The sequence below is a fragment of the Typopeltis vanoorti genome, chromosome 25 (genome assembly GCF_054136105.1).
Source record: "Typopeltis vanoorti isolate ZY-2024b chromosome 25, IOZ_Tvanoo_1.0, whole genome shotgun sequence".
Taxonomy (NCBI): Eukaryota; Metazoa; Arthropoda; class Arachnida; order Uropygi; family Thelyphonidae; genus Typopeltis; species Typopeltis vanoorti.
Window position 1 is genome coordinate 12,637,952 of NC_143573.1, and position 19,692 is coordinate 12,657,643.

Below are 19,692 nucleotides of genomic sequence, written 5' to 3' on the forward strand. Positions count from 1 at the left end.
TAGAAAACATGTCAAATTAAAAATGGAAACAGGCAACAGAATAAACAAAGCTAGTATCGTAGAGTCAAATGTATATGGAATAAGGGAGAGAAATTAATGAAGACAGTATTCAAACCTATTATAACTTAGAAATTTGAGCTGGCTAGGAATAAATATTACGAATCATGCTTGGATCCCCATAAAAATCCCTACAGAAAAACCCGAGTTTTCCGGGAGGAAAACCCCGTTTGACCAAAATTTTTTATTAATATCATTCTTACAGGAAGGCAACGTTCGTCGTGCGAGACTGATATTGTACTATTTAAAAGTGACTAATCATCACGGACATTGTTAGAGTACATGCCGCTCCTAAATGAATGTGTGTTGGAAACGGTGTTTTTATTGTCAAAGTACAGTTTTGCCGGATTCTCTCGCCCTCCAAACTTGCCGCTCCTAGGCATTGCCTTCGTAGACGTAATTAGCAGGATGATTACCAACGCTAAAAAAATGATAGCACGCCTTTTCCGCATTTGATGTCCTTTTCTTGAATATTTGGTAATAACCGCAATTTTGAGCTGATTTCCTGAATAAAAGTAATATAAAAACGTCACATATCAAGCCGTGTTGTTGTGTTGTGTGTGTGTGTTGTCGCGGTTAAGTACAGTCACGGTCACAGACCTACGTCATTTTATAAAAAAAATAGTTTTGATAACATTCTAAGATTATCAAGCTGTTTCCAGAAACATCTCCTCCAAATTATAACATTCAATTTATACATATAAAAAATGAATAACAACTCCTATTTTGTATTTGTGTATGGAACTTTGAAACGTGGTGAACCTAATCACGATGTAATAAGTTGTAAAGAGAACGGAGACTCCGTATTTATCGGGAATGCCGTTACAGTGAAAAGATGGCCTCTTGTTATAGCGTCCAGATATAATATTCCATATATTCTTCACAGCGAAGGAAAAGGCAAAGTAAGTTTACTACTTTTTGTTACTTGGATTTGTTTACCGTATAATTAAGGTTCTCACTATAGCTCCTCGCCAAATCAAGCTACTACTGTTATAATTTGTATAGTGAACCACCGGTTGGTGTTGTTAACTCAGATACTAAAGTACCTCACTCCCTCCACACACACACACTCCACTTGTAATAGAAGAAAGGAGAGATTTCCGCATGTTGGTTATAGCATGCAAGGGCATCAATTTCTTAGTACGAAACAACAGCGGACTTACGTCATAGTTTTATGTAATGTTTTTATACCACTTTCTGTCCAGAACTGTAACGAAATGAAGCAATTCTAAACGAGCCATTTACCTTTCCAAACTCACTGCAGCGTATGCCCCAATCGGATGTGATGTCACTGTTAATTTCTACCAAGCCTCAACCATGTTCGGAATTTTAACTTTAGACGTCACAGTGATGTTATCACGTGGTCTGTAATATGCGCATGACAATGATAAGCGGCGTCGTACTAATCAACGGATGCTTCGGCTTACCTCCTGCCGTACCCTGTCACAGGGAGCGCACTGCACGTACACAAACATGCTGGTACTTTGTTGGCACTGGCACTTTATTTCATATGTGAGAAAGGAATACTGTACCTTTATTTAAGGAGCGCCATCTTTCTTATATATATCAACTTCCCCCTACGAAAGGTTTTGTGAACGAATATAATATAAAGTACCGTGGATGGGTTAGGATTTTTTTATTCTTATTCGTTTTAAGTTTTTATTTTTCACATGATTTTATATGCATCGTTTGCTAACGTAGTTTCTTTTCTTAACACTGTAGTCTTTTTGAACTGAACACGTTTCGAATTGCAGAAAACTGCAGTTCATCTTAATTGCTTCAAATCAAATATCTTGCATGCTCTGCGAGCGTTGTGGAATTACCGAGCTGGGAGTATGACAAGCTTGGAGATTGCTTGGTTCAGTGCCATGGCATGTAAAACTGCAAGGGCTGGATGTTGATACTGCATGGGAGGTGGTTAAGGAGCATTTGCAGGAGGTAATGGCTGACTGTATACCTATATAATCCGAATAATAAATCAAGTGGGGGTTAAATGGATGAATAACGCCATTAAGCTTGAGCTGCAAAAAAAAGAAACTGTGGAGGGAATTTAAGGAGAAAGGTGACCTGTAGACAAACGGTATAAAGCGCAGGCCAGAAGGGTAACGAGTGTGATAAGAAAAACAAAAGCGGATTATGAAAGGGAATTAGACGTGCAAGCTTGAGAATCCCAAACAGTTTTTTCGATATGCTGCCAGTAAAAGAAAAAATGTATACGGCAGAATGATTTTAAGGAATGCCGAAGGTAGGGAGGTAACTGAATCAGTTGATATAGCGGACTTACTGAGCGAGCACTTTGCAAGAATATATCATCCAGGTGGTGATATTGCAGGAATGAAGGAACCAATAGCTTATACGGGAATTGTGGTGAATGAAGTGGAGGTGAATAGTCTTTTACAAAACCTTAATGTGAATACATCTGTGGGATTGGATGGTATACCAGCTCGGGTCGTACGTCAAGCGGCTAAAGAATTGTCAGTGCCCTTGACCATTTCGTTTGAGTCTCGGGTTAGTCCCGAGGGGGTGGAAACAGGGGAAAATAGTTCCACTGCATAAAGGAGATTCCAAGACTGCTGTTGCAAATTACCGACCGATCAGCATATCAGAAGTCGTTGTCAAGGTCTTGGAGAAAGTAGTCAAGAGAAAAATACAGGAATGGATAGATGAAAATGGGATACTGTATGCGGGACAGCATGGTTTTGTGAAGGATAGATCATGCCTCAGTAACTTGCTCACGTTTTATAACACAGTGACGGCTGATCTGGAGAAGGGTAATGGGTTTACACTGATACTGCTGGACCTTGCTAAGGACTTTGACAGGATACCACATGGAATTCTAATCAGTAAACTGCAGCATATGGGGATGAAGATATCACAGAGTACTTTATTCAGGAGTAGAGTCCAAAAGATGGCCTGTGACTAGTGGTGTGCTGCAGGGTTCTGTTCTTGGACCACTACAATTATTTTTTCATTAACGATATAGGAAAGGATCTGAGAGGAACTATTCATTTGTTTGCTGATGATGCAAAGTTGGGTAGATCAATAGTGAATGTACATGATGTCAAAATTTTGCAGGCTGATTTGGATAGATTGGACTGGGCTAAGGAGAATGGATGTCAATTTAATGTGGGAAAATGTAAGGTTATGCATTTTGGGGTGAAAAGATTAGCAGCAGTATACCACATTGGTGGAACTGTACTCCAGGAGATTGACGAGGCCAGGGATTTGGAAGTGTTGGTGGATAGGAAGTTGAAGTTTAGGGGGCACATTGCAAAAGTTTCTAAATCAGCTCATCGGATCACTTGGTTACTGAAAAATACTTTGACGAGCAGAGACAAGCAAGTTATTGTTCCTCTGTATCGAGCCTTGATAAGACCCCATCTTGTGCCCAGATTTGGGCACAAGGGTTTCTTCTTGATGGGGAGGAAGTGGAGAGGATCTAGAGGTGAGTTACCAAGATGATAGCAGGTCTATGGAATGAACCTTATGAGAACGGGTTGAAGATTTGTGGGTTGCAGAAATTGGTTGATAGGCGGAAAAGGGGTGATACGATTGAGACATTCAAATTATTGAAGGGTTTCTATAAGATTAAAGAGGATATTTTTGAGAAAGGACTGGTGGTGGAAGAGGACTAGGGTCCACCCATTGAAACTGGGCAAGGGTGTTAGAGCTAGGTTTTTTTACTTTGAGAGTGGTAAATGAGTGGAATAAGTTGCCAGAGTTCTGTTGTGGGTGCCATGACTGTGAATGAGTTCAAGGCAAAGTATGATAGATACTGTGTGAATGTTGAATAGTTGTTCTTGACATGATGTTTAGGGCCTCCACTGATGAGTCTAAGGACTCCTTGGAGTTGCCTGTAATAATAATAATGCCCTACATGAAATCTAAAAGCTGACACCGATACCAAAAGGTCAAACTTCCTAAAGATAACTGGGATGATCAATAAACCAAATGAAATCAAACGGCATACTAACAGGGCCAAATTTACGGTTGTTAAGGCACTAACCTATACCTGTATACAGCCCTCTGCCCAATCCACTATATAAATTTTAGGTTATCTATACTAAGGTGGAAGTGGTAGCTTGTCTACCTTATGCGTAAATCCAGTCCTGATAAAAATATAGTTTAAAGTTACGAAACCTCTACTGTATGGAAATGAAATATGGGCCATCTGAATTTTCTAAAGAAAATTCAGATGGCCCCTATTTCATTTTCTGCTACAGGAGGTTTTACCATGAAGGAAAGAACAAATACTTACATAAATTCGAAAACTTTAACCTTTTAGTTTGCAAAAACAGCAAACAGCACTGTTTCTGAGAGAAAGAAAGAAAGTGATGTGTTTCCCCGGTGTGGTTGGAAACTTTTCGACTGACTCTCGAAAAAATCGATCTGATATTTCACATTTCTCCAGTGTCTGCTGCCAACTCCAACAAAAATCACTGAAATGCAGTGGACTGTCTTAAGGGACCGGTATATCCACTGTTCGCTGAAGCTCAACGTATCAGTGGCAAAGGAAGAAATGCAAAAATAAATTAGGAAAACTGAGGGGAAAGTGCAAAGCTGGTGGGTATTTGGCTGAATTGAGGGGAAAACAGGATGATGTTACTTCATACTCTTGTAAGAAAGAGATAAAGATATTGGATATCATCAAGAAACGGATATTTCCAGGTGCTCCAATTTCTTCCGATTGTTGCAATCAAATGAATGTTTAGAGGATGAAGGATATAACATAACCACTCAAATTCGGTCACTCTCTCAACCCCGAAGACCGAGAAACCAGTGATGTAACTAGAGTTTGCCGTCCTCTCAATACACATCAAAAATACTACAAAAAGTCAAAACAACAAATATGGAAATAAATTAAAAGTTTATTTTTGAAGTAAAACTTTAATTCCAACATTCTAAAATGTTATTTTTCTTGCTTTTCTATAGCAAAATCGTCAATGACATTGGCAAACTCTATTTCATAATAATGTAGGTAATTCTTAATCAATTTTAATTTAGAAAATCTCCTCTCACAACTAGCAACACTTACAATTGTGAGGAAAATTCGCAATAGCATTAAAATATTTGGAAATGATTTCTCGAGACTATTTTAGAATTAACTGCAAAAGTTCAAAGTGCCACCCTAAAGATGCATGTTTCCAGCACTTAGTTTTGTTTGCAGGCTGATCACTTTACTTTTATCCATGGCCATCAGATTTGTTCTTCCCTTTGCGACCCTGATCTTTATTTTTTTACAGTCCAAATCATGTCATTTTACTTCCCAAATATGTGAATTGTTCTACATTTTCTATATCAATTCCATCCACTTATCTTTTGTTTCATGTTCTTCTGACCATTGTTTTTTTCCAAGTTCATAACAAGTCTAAATCTCCTTTCTTCCGCTTTTAACAGTTTCAATGTTTTTTGTAGTTCTCTTTCATCTTCTTCAATAATAACAATGTCATCTGCAAATCTCAGATTGTTAATTCTCATTCTGTGTACAGATATTCCTTTTGCATCTTCCTTCAGTTTGTCCATGGCTTTCTAAATGTGCGATGAAAATGTTTGGTGATATTGGGTCCCCCTGTCTAGTACTTCTGCTTGTTCTAAACCATTTCCCCAAATAATCACCTATTATTATAATAAGTTTAGTTTAATCCTTTATCCAAGTGTGAGCAAATAAAATTTGCATCTGAAAGTATCTTCAGGACTGGGGTAAGGTAGTGCAACACCAGGCACCTCGTTGCAAAGGTGGAGAAAGCTCTCATCACTCCTATCTCAGTATCTCCCATAATGCAAAGCACATCTCCTTGTGGATATGTGTAATGCTATGCATTAAGGCAAGGGCCACTACCCATACCAGTTTCGACCTTTATTGAGGTCAATTTCAACCCATCTCCCAACTTTATTTTCTTGAGTCCTTTTTTTTTTTTTTCTTCCAGATTTTGCCAATCAGTTTTAAGATTTCATTCTGTTTTCAAGGTCCTTCACTTTTTTTTTGCCAGTAATATGTGTATATTTCAGTCTGCAATTCACCTCTGCAAGTTTTATTTTCACTTGATTTTGATTTTCTTTAAAAATTTTCTTACATATTTGCAATGTATTGTTCATCTTTATCTCACTCAAAACCAATTGGTGACCACGTCCCATTTCAGATCTGAATACTTTTCTATTATAAACCACTATGAAGGCATCACTATCAACAATAACATGGTCAGACTTCCTTTTTTGTGTATTCCATCCATATAATTTTATGCATATCTTTATATTGAAACATACCTTGAATGGAAATTTAGCAATAATTAATGTTATTATTAGCTTTGTTCTTTCCTATAAATTTCACAGCATATTTCTATGTCTAGGATTCATTTTGTACTTTGCTGTTTAGGTTACTAACAAAGGTCAACTTTTCCATTTTTATTTGTCAACTATCCTCTCTAATGACTTGACAAATTCTTTTATTTCTTTTATATACTGGAACCACCTGTAGTACTCAGACAAATATTTTCCAATTTCAGATTTGAAAATTTGCCCACATTATTCTACTTGGAAATGCCTAGCATTGAATAATTCTGATTAAGAATGGAAATGTAAGTATCTACATAGTACATTTGGCAGAACAATATGATATGTGCCCTGTGATTTAAAAAGGCTGTTTGATTCTCATCATGACAAGAGGAATCTCGATATATATATACTTTTTGATTGAAGGCGAGTAAGCTGATCTTGTATGGATGTTGGACTTTTTCTCCCACTAACACTGTTTTTTTTTCTTTCCACATACAGACAAATTAGTCAGAGAACACACAATACAATTAACAGACAAAATTCTTTTCCTTTGGTGTTACACGGTGATCAACATTCATTTCCCACAAATTATGGACTCAACAACCGTGTTATATATAATTATTTTAATTTCCTGATGTTTCGACCTTCATATTAAGGTCATCATCTGGAGTATACACATATACTCCAGATGAGAGACAAGCTGAATTACATTTCACAGAGTATGCTAAACAGACAATGATTTGATCAATGGTTATTCTTCTGGCATGACATCTAGTGAAAATATAATAAAATTACAATAAATAAAATATTATTATTATCCATGAAATCAAGAGACTCATCGCAGGAGGTCCTTCCTAGGAAACACAAAGTCTATGATACCACTCCTTGAACGTTCTTGCTCTCACCACTCGATCAGGCAATTTCCACAGTTCCACCACCCTCACTCGTTTGTTTACTACATTGATAAATTGTGGATATTTAAGGCAGATGGAAGGAAGGTATGTGCAAAGTGTGAGCTAAAAGAGGACTTAATGAATGTTAATATGTTGATGACAGAAAGTGTTAGTAGCGAGAATGCCACGAGGAGAATGAGTGCTTCTGCCTTGGTGTCTCCACTACTGGGCCTGGCTCCCACTGAGACCTCAATAAATGTCGAAACTGGTATGGGTAGTGGCCCTTGCCTTAATGCATAGCATTACACATATCCGCAAGGAGACGTGCTTTGCATTATGGGAGATACCGAGATATGAGTGATGAGAGCTTTCTTCACCTTTGCAACGAGTTGCCCGGTGTTGCACTACCTTACCCCAGACCTGAAGATACTTTCAGGCGCAAACTTTGTTTGCTCACACTTGGATAAAGGATTAAACTAAATTTATTATAGTCTAACCAAGTGAAAAATAAACTCTCAACATCACCTATTGTAACTGCTGCAACTGCATTCTTATACACATCTTTTAATATGGCTATTAGTTTTCTATTAATTCCATACTATTCTAGCACTGCTAATGTCACTTTCTGGTCGATGCTGCCAAATGCCTTCTGAAAATCAACAAAGCAAGTATATATGTTTTTGTTTTTTCTCCTAGCTTTCTCTGCTATTAATTACATTGTCAAAATCTGTTGAATTGTATTTCTATCTTTTCTAAATCCTGCTTGCTCGTCTGCATGTCAAAAGGTATGCTTCCAATTGTGTTCTCAATTATTCTGTCAGTATCATCATCATCACCTTACCAAGGTGACTTGTCAAAGCAATTATTCTATCATTTTTACATTCTAGCTTATTTCCTTTCTTGTATAATGTCACTAACATCGATTTCACCCACTTCTCTGCATTTTCCCTTCTTTCCATACCATATTACATGGTTGGTACATTTCTGTAACCATACTTTCACCACCATATTTAATCATTTCTCCAGTGATGTTATCATTACCAGGACTCTTATTGTGTTTTAGCCATCCTATTGCTTTTTCTACCTCTCCTCTTAAAATGTCTATATTATACTCATTACCTGGTGGTGATATCTGCTTCAATTCTTCAGTTTCCCAATGCTATCTAAATCTATTTTTTCTTCATATAACTCACTACAGTATCTTGTCCACTGCTGTACAATTTTATCTTTATTCATCAATACTTTGCTTTTTTCATTTTTAATTGTGATCTGTTTTGGTTGCCATCTTCTATTAATAGTTCTAATCATTTTGTACACCTCCCTAGTTTTATGCTCTCCATAGTGCTGTTCTATATTATTATCTAAATTATTTGATAATTTGCTGACTTTTAATCATATTAAAACCATAGCTTTACACATATTTTATCTTAAGTTTGTTACTTTGATATATAACTCTTATTAAATATTTAGACATATCATATATGGGTCTCCATTTGTACACTTGCCCTGTTCCCCCAAAATGTTAGAGGAAAGCCTGGTTAAGATTCCTGGTTCTCAAACAAATATACAAAGCAGCCCATGATAAAAATTGAAAAAAATCCAGCATGTATTCAGCAGTTCAAAGTGAAAAACTGCAGCTTTTCACTCACCTTACAAAAAAAAATCATCAACAAATCCAAAGCAGACTTTGTAAGGTTTCCAATGCAAAAAAAAACTTGCTTCTTGCTCAAGTGCTGGTCATGCTTTCTGGTCCCTCATTAAGGGACAAGGCAGGCATAACTGCCCTTCAATGTTTCCACCTACCTGATAGTAACATGGTGATATCATCCAAGGATAAGGTAAACAGACCCCTCTTAACATTAGTCTTTTCCTTCCTCCTGTTTAGACAACCATGATATGATATGATATTTGTATCTTGATTTTTTGTGTCAACAGCTCACATGCCATATTTGATTTTTTATATTTCCTGAGCACCTGTAATATTTTTATTTATTTTTCCCTCAAGACTGGCAACAGACAATGGACCATACTTTGGGAAATGCTCCTCTGATAAATACATAATAAAAAGATGGTGAAAAATGGAATTAAAACAAATATACAAAGTTCATTTTTTACAATCATTTTTAGGGTCGAAAATATGTGGAATATTTTCGGCCCTACAGATCCTCATGAAGCTGACGATAGCTTTAAGCTAAAAATCAAAGCTGGAAATGGATATAAATGGCCTGGTTGGGTGAGTGGTTAACATATTCGCTCTCCAGCCAAAAGGCTGCCGGTTCAAATCCTGCCATGGGCATGGATGCTTGTGATTGTCTGTGAAAATACTAGTGATGGCAGGCAGTAGATGGCGTTGGTGTAGATGATGATGGTAGCTGCAGTTCGTTGTATAGTTGGAGACAGTGAGCTGTAGAGTAGATGCCCTTCATCGACGAGTCTTTGGACTCCCTGGAGGTGTCACATAATAATAATAATAATAATGGATATAAACGGTAAATGACCTGGACTAGAAAGGAAACTGAGAATAGGAATGTTTTGGATTTGGAAAAAAAAATTTATGAGGAAACTGCAATATCTGTTTTGGAAAGGAGCAAATGACCATTCAAAAAATGACATAAATAAAGAAGTAAATGACAGACTTAGAAAGTGATAGGATATTGAAAGTTTTTTTTTTTTTACTTGGTAATACTATAAATTAAAGATGCCAATAAATTATATTCTTGGTTTAATCTTTTATCCAAGTGTAGGCAAACAATGTTTGACCGTGAAGTATCTCAAGGACTGGGCTACTTGTATATAGAGGCTAATGACTTCACATCAATTGTTATCTCTTCTGGGTCTTGCTCCCACTGATGAGATCTCAATAAAGGTGGAAACCAGTCTGGATAGCGGCCCTTCTCACAATGCACAGCATTATACACATCCAAAAAAAAAAGGGGGGGGACTTTGCACTATGGGATATTAAGGCAATTGATGAGAAGTTATTAGCCTCTATACAAGTAGCCCAGTTGTGAAGATACCTCACACACAAACTATGTTTGCTTACACTTGGATAAAGGATTAAACCAGAAATATAATTTCTTGGTATCTTTAATTTATAATCAATCAGCTTGACCTGACCATTTCTGATGGAGTTGTTGAAGAAGATAGTTTGTCAAATGTTTTAGTCAAGTCTACTAATGTCAAGCTGAATACATTACTGACTCATCTATAACTATCACAAAATGAGTGCAACTTGCTAAGACAATGCTTATCTTAAAGCCATAATACTGGCCATTTCATACTGAGTAATAATGTGCTTTCTCTCTTATCCCAATGTAGTCCATAACTGTATTTATTTTGGTACAACCTCTTTCTCTAGAGTTTAGTGAATTCAGGGAAAAGATGCAATATGATAGCAACATTTATAAGTTGGTCTTACTAGATAAATGTTGCTATCATATTGCATCTTTTCCCTGACATGGGCAAAACAGCCATGGTGCCCACCTTAATAAGATGTAGGAACTTCTTTTGTCACAGTGACTGCAGCAATCCTATGGAACTTTCCACAAGCATACAATAGCAATCAGTGGGAATTTGAACCATTCTTTCTGTAGGCATGCAATGAGGTCCTGGACTGTTGTGGGGTGGACATCCCTTGACCTCACCCAATGTTCCAGTTCATCCTGCAGACGTTCAACAGGATTGAGATCAAGGCTCTGTGAAGGCAAATCAAGTGTGGTAATGTTCATGTCACAAACATGCAGTCACAGCGGCAGCGTTATGACACTGTGCATTGTCTTGCTAAAGGAAACAATGGTCAGTTCCTCAGAAATGCCACAAAGTAGGAGACATTGCATTGTTCAGAAATCTCTCAGAGTTCAATGTTCATGGCACCACAAACAGAGGTTTGAGGCCAAAAGGATAAACAGGACTATACCATCCCACTGCCACCTCTGAATTTCATAGTAGGGATTACACACTTTGGTAAGAGACATTCACTGGGCATCAGCCTACTAGGTAGAAGGTGCAAAGTGATTTGTCGCTCCATAACAGCTGTCTAAGTCCCACTTTACACCACACAAGATGAGTTCCATGTTGGTTCAAGTAATCTAGGGCTTGCATATTGCAGTCCTACCATGGAAACCCATGTTGTGAGCCTTGATTCTGAATGTTTTTGTGCAAATTCGTGTTCCAGTTGATGCCGGGAACCTGCATTCAACATGTCAGCCAACGAATGGCAGTTTTTACACAATATCCTTCGTAGTGCCCAATAGTCACATTCGGTGAGTCATCCACTGTGGGTAACACTTACAGTTGATTCCCTGCTCTGCCATTTCAGTATGGTATCCCTGACTGTTGACCTGGGATGGCTGAATTTGTCAGCAATTTGCCGAAAAGATAGGCACATTTCACCAGGACACAGTTGCACACTTGGGAGCATATATTCTTCCAAATTATATCAGCTGAAAACATGTGACCCATTACATGGCATGATGCACCTTGCCCATAGGGAGGGGGGGGGGTGTCTGTTGACTTTCTTCCAAGCACTGTGTGTATATATGCAAAGATAGTGCTTGGAAGAAAGTCGACAGACACACACACATATATATATATATATACAAATGGAATGGTATAGTTAAGCAAATTTAATAATTTAAAATATTTTATTTTATAGCAAATTGTTGGCGAAGTGTATGAAGTAGACCACCAAATGCTGACGAAGCTGGATGAACTGGAATCCCACCCTCATTATTATGAGCGATTAATAGAAGAAGTCACTATCTCTTCAGAGTCTACTAATGCAGAAACTCTGAGAGTATGGATATATTTCTTGAAGAATTATAAGCCTTCACTTCTTGATCTTCCATATCTTGAGAATTATTCTTCTGAAGGAGAACATGGTTTGACTTATGTCTCAAGGTATTTAAGGTCATCTGAGATGTATTACATTTCTGATGTAAAGTAATTCATATGTATGCTGTATTTTAGATATAATAAAACCCCTTAAATTTGTCTCTCTATTTCTGATTCTTTATCTAAATGTATAATTACTTCCATAGACAATTCTAATTAATGCTGGATTTCCAGCATAATAATAGTGTTGTTTTGAATCATTTGCTTGACTAACCAGGCCCAGCAAAATTATAAATTATTTTCATTTCACATAAGTGCATTTTCTATTTATTATTATTATACGGGCACCTCCATGAAGTCCAAAGACTTATCGCAGGAGACCCAATCTATTACTTCTTCTTGAATCCATTAACAGACAAAGCACCTAACTGACTCTGGCAATCCATTCCACTCATTCACAACTCTCCAATCAAAAATTCTAGTCCTCACAATTTGCCCCTACTAACCAAATCTCTATTCAACTTACATGGATGATCCCTTGTTCTGGTCCCTCTAGCCAAGTGCTGAAACATTTCCCCTGCATCTATCCTATAAAACTCTTTAAGTAACTCTTTTTCTCCTATCAACCAACTTCTGAAATCCACACACACACCTTCAATTTATCCTCATAAGGAACATTCCACAGGTCACTCACCATCTTGTTCACTTGCCTTGGAATTCTTTCACTGCTTCCTCATCTCCAAGAAACACGGGGAACCAGACTTGAGCACAGTAATCCAGATATGGGCATATCAAGGCCATAAAGAGGAATAACAACTTCCTTATCTCTACTTGTTAATGTGTTCTTCAATAGCCAAGTAATCTTATGGGCTACGTCAGCAACTACAGCAATCTGTCTTCTAAACTTTAACTCTCTGTCTACCCCCCCCCCCAAATCTCTAGCTTCATCTATTTTCTGGAGTACAGTGTCACCAATGTGATACACGGCTTGTAATCTATTTATTCCAAAATGCATAACTTTACATTCTTGATATTAAATTGACACCCATTAACTTTTGCCCATACTGACAGTCTATTTAATGTCCTGCAAGCTCTCCACATTGTCTTGATTAACTATTTCCCTAATTTCGCATCATCAGCAAACAACTGAATATTTCTTTTCAGGTTATTTCCTATATCATTTATATACAAATTAAACAACAATGGTCCCAGCACTGAACCTTGCAGCACACCACTAGTCACCTGCTTTTGCCTCAATTCTGTCCCTCCATATACCACTTTTTGTTATCTATCCAGCAATCACCCTCTTATCCACTTAACAAGTGTCATATCCATACCCATTTGTTCTAATTTGTATAACAGATAACAGAGTTCCATGTGGTATTCTGTCAAATGTCTTTGAAAAATCCAGCAATATCATTGTGTAGTCATTTCCTTTATGCAACTCAGCTGATATTATATTACAGTGTTTCTCAAAGTGTGGTACTTGTACCACACTTTGAGAAACCCGGGGTATGTGAAAGGTCTTCAAGGGGTACATGGCAATTTTCGGCTATGCATCGTTAATGCATGGAATCATTATATCATTATATTTCTCAACAAATAGCGCAATTAGAGACAACTGGGATAAAAACAGCACTAACTAATGAATCACATCTCCTTTCCAACAGAAACTGCCATATAGACTCAAGCAAAACCATATGTTGCCGGTGCAACACATGGTTTTGTTTGACACCACTACGTTGTGAACATGTTAAAACTAAAAAATATATAGTGAATGTGTTTCAGATATGGAATTCGGTTGAAGAGAATTAGCATTTTAACTCAACTTTTGAAATGCTAATTTGTCTTTGGTTCGCGCGAACTTTTGTTAATACCACACCAATCATTTGCACTTCTTCATAGCTGCTCTACGTATCTCAAGTCTTGTAAATTACTGGTAATTTTTGCTTGAAATAATGGGAAAGAAGATGAAGCTATTTGTGTAGATGACTTTGATGATAGGAAACAGTCCTTGATAGTGAGTAGGAGCTTCTTGGTAAGTCACACCATTTGCAGTGTTTTTTCTGAAAACTTTAGTTTCTGAAAATTCCCGCATATATCTCTCACCACGATTTTTTAGCTTTAATTTTGGGAAAAAAGTGCGAGTTATATTCGAGTAGATAAATTTATGGTAATTTTTTAGCTTTCAATTTCTTAAGTATGGATCATTGGTTATAGATTGGATTTATAAACCACAAAAGAGAGCAATATAGCAAATACAAATAGCTGTAAGCAACATGAAAACATTGATATTGCATCTGGATCAAATGAAATTGATAATGGTGTATCGTCTGACATCTCTAGAGAACTAACTAGGAAGAAGATGAAAAATCTTTGCAAGTATGATATGAATTACTTGAAATTTGGATTTTCATGGACGGGAAATGAAGAGGAACCTATTCCAAATTTTGTTCTATTAAAAATAAATAATATTTTTTGTTTACATGAACATATAAATTCAAATAAAATAGACATTTATAAATGAAATATACTTTATTTATTATTTGATAAGGGGATACTTGGTAATAATGAAAATTTAAGAAGAGGTAAGTGGATATCTGAAGTTTGAGAAACACTGCTCTATTCTAAAATTCTAAAAAGTTAATAAATTACTAAAGCATGACTAACCCTTCACAAAGCCATGTTGACCCTCATACAGTCTACCCATTCTTGAATTCTCTTTTTTTTACCAATCTTTCTAGTAGTTTTATCACCATACCTGAGATACTGATTGATCTATAATTTGTTAATGCAGTCTTAGAACCTCCCTTATGCAAAGGAATTATTTCACCCTCTTTTCACTCTCTTGGAACTCTACTAGGGCTGAGACTTAAATTAAAGAGCCTAGTCAAAGACATTGCCCATGCGCATTCTCACAAAACCTGAGCTGATATTCCATCTAATCCCACAGATGTACATACACCGAGATTCTACAATATCCTAAGAACCTCCAATTGATGCAACATTACTTTTGTGACAGTGGGGGAACAAAAAAAAAAAAAAATATATATATATATATATATATATATATATAGCCATTTTTACACGTGTACACACACACACACACATATACATACATACATGTAAAGATGGCTGTGAGATGGTTTAAACCAAAAGACCATGATAGTACAACAAGATAAAATCATAGTCTGACTGAGCATTGCTCCATTAAACAAGGTTCCTCTATTATTTTTTTTTTTATCAGGGAACCAAGATGAATGGTGTAAATTTCAGTTACTGGAACAAACTCAAACTCAAACTCAACATCAGAAGAATTTGAGACAGGCACCATCAGTGTAAGAGGTATCAATGGAAAAGAGGTAGAACTGGCAGAAGAATTTAAAGAGTACTGAAATGAAAACACACACACAAAAAAAAAAGTGATTCTTCTAAATAAAACTACAGGATGTTATATTCAGGCACTAATGATAAGGAAAGGAAAGAATAGATATAGTATACAACATTAAACACGAGGATAAGCTTCTTCAAGTAGAGTGATGTGAACAAACATCAAAATGGAGAAGGGAAATCATTTGAATCATTAGAGAAGGCAATCAAACATAAAGAAAAGTTGGTTCTTGTGAAAAATCTGAACAGCAGAGTAAGAAATGAATACTAGATATTTATAAATGTCTTGGGAAAAATTTAGAGAAAAGAGCAAAGCTAATAATAAAGGTAAATACCTGTTAGATTACTGTTCAGGACATGGAATAGTCATTATCAGCTATGTTCCAACATAAAGATGTGCACAAATTCATATGAAGAGAAGACACAAGAAATAAAAGTAGTATTGATATGTTATTGTGGAGTTTGTAGAGAGTTGGTGTTTGACAATGAAGATGCAGAGCAGTTGGTGAAAGCTGTGGAAAATGAAGAGTTTCAAATGAACTAGTGCAGAAGAAGAGAGAAAAACACCGAAGAACAATAAGAAACTGATGTAAAATCGCTCATGATAAGTAATTTCATAACTTATCATGTTCGGTTTTACATGGGTTTTAATTCAGGAAAATATACAAAAAAGATTGTTAAATATTTGTTGAAATGATGATTTTGTAAGTTATTGCATTCAACCTTTGTTAAAGTAATGTGGCACATGAGTCAGCAAGTCGTCTAATGCTAAGATTAACAAAGAGTTAAGAGGATTATCATAAGTGGAAAGTTACAGAGATTTGCAAAGAATGATGTCATCGTATCCAAAGGTCAACAAGTGGCAAGAATGAGAAACTCAAAAAAACGTGCAAAAATAACGTAAACATACCCGAGGGTGAGCACATGACCAATTTATAGAAATGTGCGTGGGAAAAAAAATGGTAGACACCTCGTCAGTAAGGAATTTTGGGTTCTCAAGGAGAACCCTGAGGAATCTTGCACTTCCTGACAATTGTTGTCAGGAAGTGAAAGAGGAGCTTCGTTCGTTGTCTACTAGGATTTGCCGCCATGTGGGAAACATTGTGTTGATTCATCAGGAAAGAAAGAAGCAACATGTCGACGCTATAGTAAGGATCTAATAGAGAAAAGGACTGTCGACTTTTCTGAGCAAGGAAAGAAACTATCATGAAGGAAAGGAGCAACACTGTGAGTGAAGAGAAAGATAAGAAGAATCTCATGGAACACTAGATTAATGTGAAGGACTGTCTGCTAAAAGGGACTTGTAAGTAGTTAAATTACTGAGAATGTGTAGAGCGAATATTTGTGATGGTTGAATGTAAAGTAATTGCGAGCAACTGCATGGTTATTGATAAAATTAGACTTATTATTACATATCACCTCCAAGGAGTCCAAAGACTCATCAAGGGAGGGCACCTACTCTACAACTCTCCACAACTACCTTCATCATCTACACTAACGCAACCTACCGCTGACTACCACCACTAGTATTTTTAGACAATCAGAAACATTCATGCCCACAGCGGGATTCGAACCTATAGCCTTTTGGCTGGAGAGCAGATACGCTAACCACTTGGCCAAACAGGCTTGACCAGTGTATGTCTCATAATTGAGTAATGTACGTTTAGATCTTAAGCCAGTTCAGAACTTGGATTTAGAGTAGTAAGGAAATTGCAACTAATTTGTTTGCATACTATAAATACTCTTTAGGCTCAAATAAATGATTTGTAAACAACATAAACAGAAATTTGTCAATGCACTATCCTTAAAAAATTCAAACCTGCATAAGAGAAGTATATAAGATTTTTATTTAATTTTGCCATGACTGTTTTAAGGTTTGAATAGATTAAAGCAGGGAATACGATTAAGATATCTGTATTGTCTTTGGATTAACTTCTTATACTCTCACACTCAATATATAGTCTAGCTGGCGCAGTCGATAAACAAATAAATTTGCTAGACTGTAGAGCATGGGAGATAAGATAGAGTATATGCACATATATGGCAGCAGTCAGAAGTTAAGATGGTGGACCATGTTAATTAAAGATATAAAGAGAGCCAAAGCAGAATATATTAAATTATATCACAATAGCAATTTTAGAGTGAATAAACCTGGCACAAGTATTTGTTTCTATTAATAAGGCAATTGTTGTTTGAGAAAATGCACTCAAATGGACCCATTCTCAAACTATGTCCAACATAGAAAAGATTAGGCAAAGTAGACATAATTATGCAAGCTGAAATTGTTGCTACAGAAAAATTTATGTGGAAAAGAATAGGGAAACTGAGCAGATTAAAAACTAATCTGCTCAGTTTCCCTATTTCCAAACTAATTAAAAACTAATTGATAAAGGATTAAACTAAATTTGCTTATAAATTTAGTTTAATCCTTTATCCACATGTAAGCAAACAAAGTTTGTGCCTGAAGTATCTTCAGGACTGAGGCAATTTGTGGTAAAGGCAGACCAAGCTCTCATCACTCCTTGTCTTAGTATCTCCCATAATGCAAGCTCTCATCACTCCTTGTCTCCCATAAGACAAGGAGTGATGAGAGCTTGGTCCACCTTTACCACGAGTTGCTTCAGTCCTGAAGATATTTCAGGTCCAAACTTTGTTTGTTTACACTTGGATAAAGGATTAAACTAAATTAATTATAGTCTAACCAAGTGGGGAAAAACTTCCAACATATGAGCAGACTAAGTTGGATGTAATGCACAGACATTTAAAGAATATCACTTATGCTGTGCTTTCCCCCTTAAAAAAAAAGATGAGATTATACCTTTCACAAGCACATCTGGTGAACCAAGCTCACCCTTTGTTGCAATAGCTGAATTTGATGAATTAAATTTCTTGATTGATTGCTTCCCCCTCATTCTCCATTGAATTATCCAATTAATAAAGCAGCATCTTTGAAGAATTATTCTTGCTCCAGGTATTCCAGCTGATTATTTCACTGGCAAACACACACGCAGATGCATTGCATACTCAAGTTTCATTATTTATTATAGTGCAGCAGTACGGTAAATAATGAAACTTGAGTATGCAATGCATATGTGTGTGTGTGTTTTCCAATGAAATAATCAGCTGGAAATACTGTAACCAATAATTTTATAATTTACTGTTTCACTATAAATAATGATTAAAGAAAAAAAAAGCAGTTGTTCTTTTTAAAACTATAATAGTTTTACAATATAACAAAGCAGACCTACACATTTTAGCATTCAGGAATGGTAATCCTTATAGTTCATGTAGTGTTTCTGACTTACGAGATCTTCAAAATAAAACTCTGCCATAAGTAATCAAATCAGTTATTGATACCGTATCTCAATTTTAATTTGTGAGTTAATCCTAGATGTATGAGTATGTCAAGGTTTTGAATTAAATTCTGATCATTACATGGTAATGGCAAAAATCTTCTGATTTAACCCAAGGATAAAAATAACAAACAGAACAGAAAATCAGCAAAGAAATTACAGTCTTTTCATGATATTTTTTGGATCAACTTTGCTTTGAAGCAGCATTATAGCCATTCTATTATTCTTATAAAAAATTTTGAAGTTTTATTTGATCTCCACATAACTTTTTTCTACTTAAATTGAACTGTTTTTACTTTTTTGCAAATTCTGAGGCAATTATTTTCGTAGAAGGCATAATGTACAAAATGGGTAATAATGAGCTGCTCACTCGTAAACAAAGCAGGTGGCAACCACTTTTGAAAAAAAAAAAAAAAAAGATTTTCTGAAAATGCAAATAACATGTTATTCAAAAAGTATTCACCTTGAGCATCAAAATGGCAGTACGTAATTGGAAAATTAATAATATGGAAATAAGCTGAGATTAATTATAAAATCCTTGAAAACTATGAAAATTCTATGGATCAGCCAAATTTTTATCTGGCTGATCATGGTCACCATAATTAATAGGACGTGGGGAAGGGGAAAAAAAAAAAAAGATTTTCTGTAAATGCAAATAACATGTTAATTAAAAAGTATTCACCTTGAGCATCAAAATGGCAGTACGTAATTGGAAAATGGATAATATGGAAATAAGCTGCGATTAATTATAAAATCCTCCAAAACTATGAAAATTCTATGGATCAGCCAAATTTTTATCTGGCTGATCATGGCCACCATAATTAATAGGATGCGAGGAAAGGGGGGAGGTAATTTCTTCCATCTACAGGATAGGGTAATCAAATAACTCACTT

General features: G+C 36.1%; 1 protein-coding gene across 2 annotated transcripts in view; it reads left to right on the forward strand.

Annotated features, from left to right (window-relative positions):
- The first annotated feature begins 575 nt into the window (after window positions 1–575).
- Window positions 576–19,692, forward strand: part of LOC150092547 (gamma-glutamylaminecyclotransferase) — a 43,143-nt gene continuing 24,026 nt past the window's right edge. Inside the window, exons 1-2 of one of the 2 annotated variants that reach the window (XM_090414727.1) lie at window positions 576–959; window positions 11,878–12,122. In XM_090414727.1, coding sequence (XP_090270853.1) covers window positions 765–959; window positions 11,878–12,122 — 440 coding nt within the window. In that variant the 5' untranslated portion in view covers window positions 576–764. Of the gene's footprint in view, window positions 960–11,877; window positions 12,222–19,692 lie in introns of those variants that run through there. The other variant, XM_090414726.1, reaches the window with a different exon arrangement.